At 33.6% G+C, this 4,332-nt stretch overlaps 1 protein-coding gene across 1 annotated transcript; it reads right to left on the reverse strand.

Annotated features, from left to right (window-relative positions):
* Positions 1-1,811: 1,811 nt before the first annotated feature.
* On the reverse strand, positions 1,812-2,564 carry LOC107902753 (proline-rich receptor-like protein kinase PERK2). Its single transcript, XM_016828875.1, has one exon. It carries the CDS (start codon positions 2,562-2,564, stop codon positions 1,812-1,814), a length of 753 nt encoding a protein of 250 aa, XP_016684364.1.
* Between the last annotated feature and the right edge of the window lie 1,768 nt (positions 2,565-4,332).

Here is a 4,332-nt window from a genome sequence, read left to right on the forward strand (position 1 = left end):
CACCTAAGAAGCGCTGGTTAGGGAGTGGAGGTGGGTAATGAAATCAAGAAACTTGAAGACGTTCATTTTGAGGGTGTTTTTTCTATATCATGGATATGCCACTTCCAGATGGAGTAATACTACCGATCCCATCATTATTCTTTGATGATGGTCGTATTGGGGGAGGATGCACTGAGCTCTGTATTGGTGGAATTGCCTTCTCGGGAGATGCATGTAATGAGGTTGATGATGGCACCGTTGGAGGAGGATGCATTTTCTGTTTTGATGGAACTGCTGGTGTAGGAGATGCATGGAATGAGGTTGGTTATGGCATTATTGGAGGAGGATGCACTGAACTCTGTATTGATGGAACCGCTGGCATGGGAAATGCATGTAATGAGGTCGATGATGGCATTGTTAGAGGAGGATGCACTGAGATCTCTGTTCTGGTGGAACTGCCGCTGTAGGCGGCAACGGCACTGCGCCTAGTGGTGTAGGAGGTGAAAATAAATTTGATGAAGGTATAATTAGCTTAGCTCATGGATTTGCAGTTTCATCGTTGTGATCAATTATGTGGTCTACTTGCTGCTGCTCAGTTGTTGTCGATCGATGCTTCCTTTGGAGTTGGAGCGCTACTCGTAATCCATCCAATACCCTCAAACATCAATTCAAAGATTGATGATGATGATGATGATGACGATCTTATTGCCATGAGTGGTTTTGGTGATGATATTGTTGAAGATGGAGGTGGTAGGCTTGAGATCCTTCCACCAATATTCAGAATTATCAACTCATCGTTCAAGGACAGCCCTGTAGCAAGCATCCTAACGGGAAAATAAATATAAATAAATAAACCAATAATATTAAATTCCTTGTACATATATTACCAGGAAAAACTCTTGCTTGAACATCAATAGGAAGAAAAAGCAAAAGGAAGAAAAGTCTAGTTCTTACCTCCGACTAAATCATTTATATTTTTTAAACCAAGCCTATACATGCATGAGATAAATGGAGAGAGTCAAATACACATTCTTAACTCTCTTAGCTGTGAAGAAGACTTCAAATATATATATATATCTACGGAAAATCAATTTTAAATTATTTAAGAACTTTGTTGTTGGGCCAAAGTAGTGATATTACAATCGGGCGCAGTGCTGCGGCGTTTGACGGTATTATTATTTGGGATTTGGCTCAATGGTGGAACGCAATTGTGGGTTTCCAGTTGGTTGAAGGTATGCATGCTGATAGTCAGCCATCTGGACTGTGACCATGGGGAAGACTTTTCTTTCGCTTGATCTTTCTACTTTGATATATGTCCGAATTTTATTTCTTTATTGAGATTTAGTTTTGATCCAAATTGTTAAGTATTTTGTTCAACACTTTTATTGTATATATATTTTGAAAGCAAAGTAACAACATTATAAACCCTGTTTGAGATTATAGTACAACGCCCGACACTTACTGCACTCATAACATTTGACACATTTTGCTATAAAATGCGTTGCATGTTTTTAGTTAAACTATGGATAAATCAAGAATTACTACTATGCCTTGGGAGTACATAACAAAATTAAAAGATTTTTTTTTTCTAATTTTATTGATAGAACTGTGATAAAACAGGGCTATAACGGGTCATAAAACACCTTACAACCATAACACGGATCCTAAAAGATAAATGATTGAGAGAAAGAACACAGTGAAATCATCAGAGCAAAAAGAAAACAGAAATCACAAAGAAAGACTCGATATTCATTAAGCTATGAAACAGAAAATTTATGGAAAACTGGACACCTGAACCAGCGCCGGGTTGGAAGTGGAGGTGAGTGATGATATTAAGAAACTTGAAGATGGTCATTTTGAGGGTGTGTTATCATGGATATGACACTATTGCCGAATGAAGTAGTACTTCTGATCCCATCAATAATCTGATCCTTATTCTCTGGTGATGGCATTATTGGAGGAGGAGGATGCACTGAGTTCTGGTTTGGTGGAACTGCTGATTTAGGAGGTGAAAATAAATTTGCTGGGAGGGGAGTTGCATGTGGGGTGGTTGGTGATGGCATTTTTGGGTAAGGATGCACTAAACTCTGTATGGGTGGAGATGCTGGAATAGGCGGCAACAACATGGCTCTTGGTGCTGGTAGTGTAGGAGGTAAAATTAAATTTGATGAATGTATCATTATCTGATCGCATGGTTTTGCAGTTTCATCATTTTGATCACTTTTTCGGATTACTTGTTGCTGCTCAATTGTTTCTAGGAGGGGAGTTGCATGTGGGGTGGTTGATGATGGCATTTTCGGGGAAGGATGCAATAAGCTCTCTATGGGTGGACATGCTGGAATAGGCGACAACAGCATGGCTCTTGGTGGTAGTGTAGGAGGTAAAATTAAATTTGATGAAGGTATCATTAACTTATCGCATGGTTTTGCACTTTCATCGTTTTGATCATTTTTGCGGTTTACTTGTTGCTGCTCAATTGTTTCTGGGAGGAGAGTTGCATGTAGGGTGGTTGGTGATGGCATTATTGGGGAAGGGTGCACTAAGCTCTGTATGGGTGGACATTCTGAAATAGGCGGCAACAGCATGGCTCCTGGTGCTGGTAGTGTAGAAGGTAAAATTAAATTTGTAGAAGAGACTGCATGTGAAGCTAAAGACAAGGTCATAGAAACAACTCGGCAAACGAATGGGGATATCGATGGTGCTTGCAGCAAAGAGAAAGAGGAACAATGGTGTGGGAACAGCGAAAGACACAGCCGAGACGGCCTGGTGTCATATAGTGAACAATGGTTTTGGTCAATGCACCAGATGCTTCAAGCTTTTAATCTTTTTGTAATGACCCAAAATTCACGGGCATCAGAAAAGTATAACATCGGGTCTCCGTCTTAGTAAATTGAGTTCGAAAATAATTATTAGAAATATTTACGAGACTAGTTGTGTGTTTAATTAGATTTTTATTTAGTGAATATAGCTTAATTTAAAGTAATTAGGAAAAGAATCAAATTGAATAAAGAATGAAAGCCTAATTATAGATTAAAAGAAAGTAAAAAGGGCTAAAATAGAATTAAGCCATTTATATGAAATGAGGCGGCATATAAGCATTAAAATCTAAGATTTTATTTGAGTTATACATAAATATTATATATATTATTATTATTATAATTATTAACCATTATTATGGTTTTATATTATTATTATTATTATTATTAAATAAAGTAAATAGTAGACAAATGGATGGTGATAAAATAATACATGTGTAATTAAAATATGTATATATTTGTAGTTTGTAGATTTAATTTGCTTATTAATTAAGTATAAGATATTTATTATTTATTATTAGTTATTAGTTATTATTAAATTAAAAGATATTTAATAATTAAATAATTAGTATAAGATTTTTGGATAATAATAAATTATGATTTTGCCAAGTGTGTGGTAAAAATAAAATACAAGTGTATTACATTTATTTATTTACTTGAAAACTAAGTAAAATATAATTATTAATTAAATAATTATATTATGAGATTTTTATTTGATAAACAAATTAAGTAGTGACAATTGTATGGTATTGATAGTGTACAAATGTGAATATATGATTAAATATTTAATAGATATTTAGAATAAAATATATTATATTATTATAACATAAAGTAAATAAAATAAAATGAAATAAAAGAAAGCAAATGAAATAAAAAGAAAGAAAGAAACAGAATAGGCAAGGGACGAAACAGAGAAACAGGGGAGAAAAAAAGAAAGGAAAAGGAAAAGAGAAAGAAAGGAAAAATTAGGGCTTAAGGTTTTAAAGCTTTAAAGGTAAGTCAATCAAGTCCTTTTCTTTTAATTTTGATGTTTTAGAAGTTTTAAAACAAATTTTTGTTGAAAATAAGTTGAGGTTTTGAAAGTTTATAGGTTTTTAAGCACGGTTCATGTTGAACAAATTGTTGAATTAGGGATTTAATTGAATGAATTTCGAGTTAGAATTGATAAAAGGATTAAATTGTAAAAGAAATTATAAGTTTTATGTTTTAGGGACTAAATTGAGGGAAATTCGAAATTAGGAAAATATACTGAAATTTTAATAGTTAAATTTGATTTTGGATGAAATTTGAATAGAAATAGAGTGTGAACTGAATTAGGAAAGTAAGTGAACTTAGTTAGGATTAAATTGAGAATAAGAAAGAAATTGAATAGAATTTTAATTATTTATCATAATTAGTGCTGAAATTAATAGAATAAATTATTATTATTTTCGTAGCTAGCAAAGAACCAGAAGCATCGGCACGAAAGAGTAAAGAGAAGATTATTGAGGAGTATACTCAAGAAAAATCACGGTTTGTGTTACTATAATTTGAATTT

The sequence above is a fragment of the Gossypium hirsutum genome, chromosome D05 (genome assembly GCF_007990345.1).
Source record: "Gossypium hirsutum isolate 1008001.06 chromosome D05, Gossypium_hirsutum_v2.1, whole genome shotgun sequence".
NCBI classification, from domain to species: Eukaryota; Viridiplantae; Streptophyta; class Magnoliopsida; order Malvales; family Malvaceae; genus Gossypium; species Gossypium hirsutum.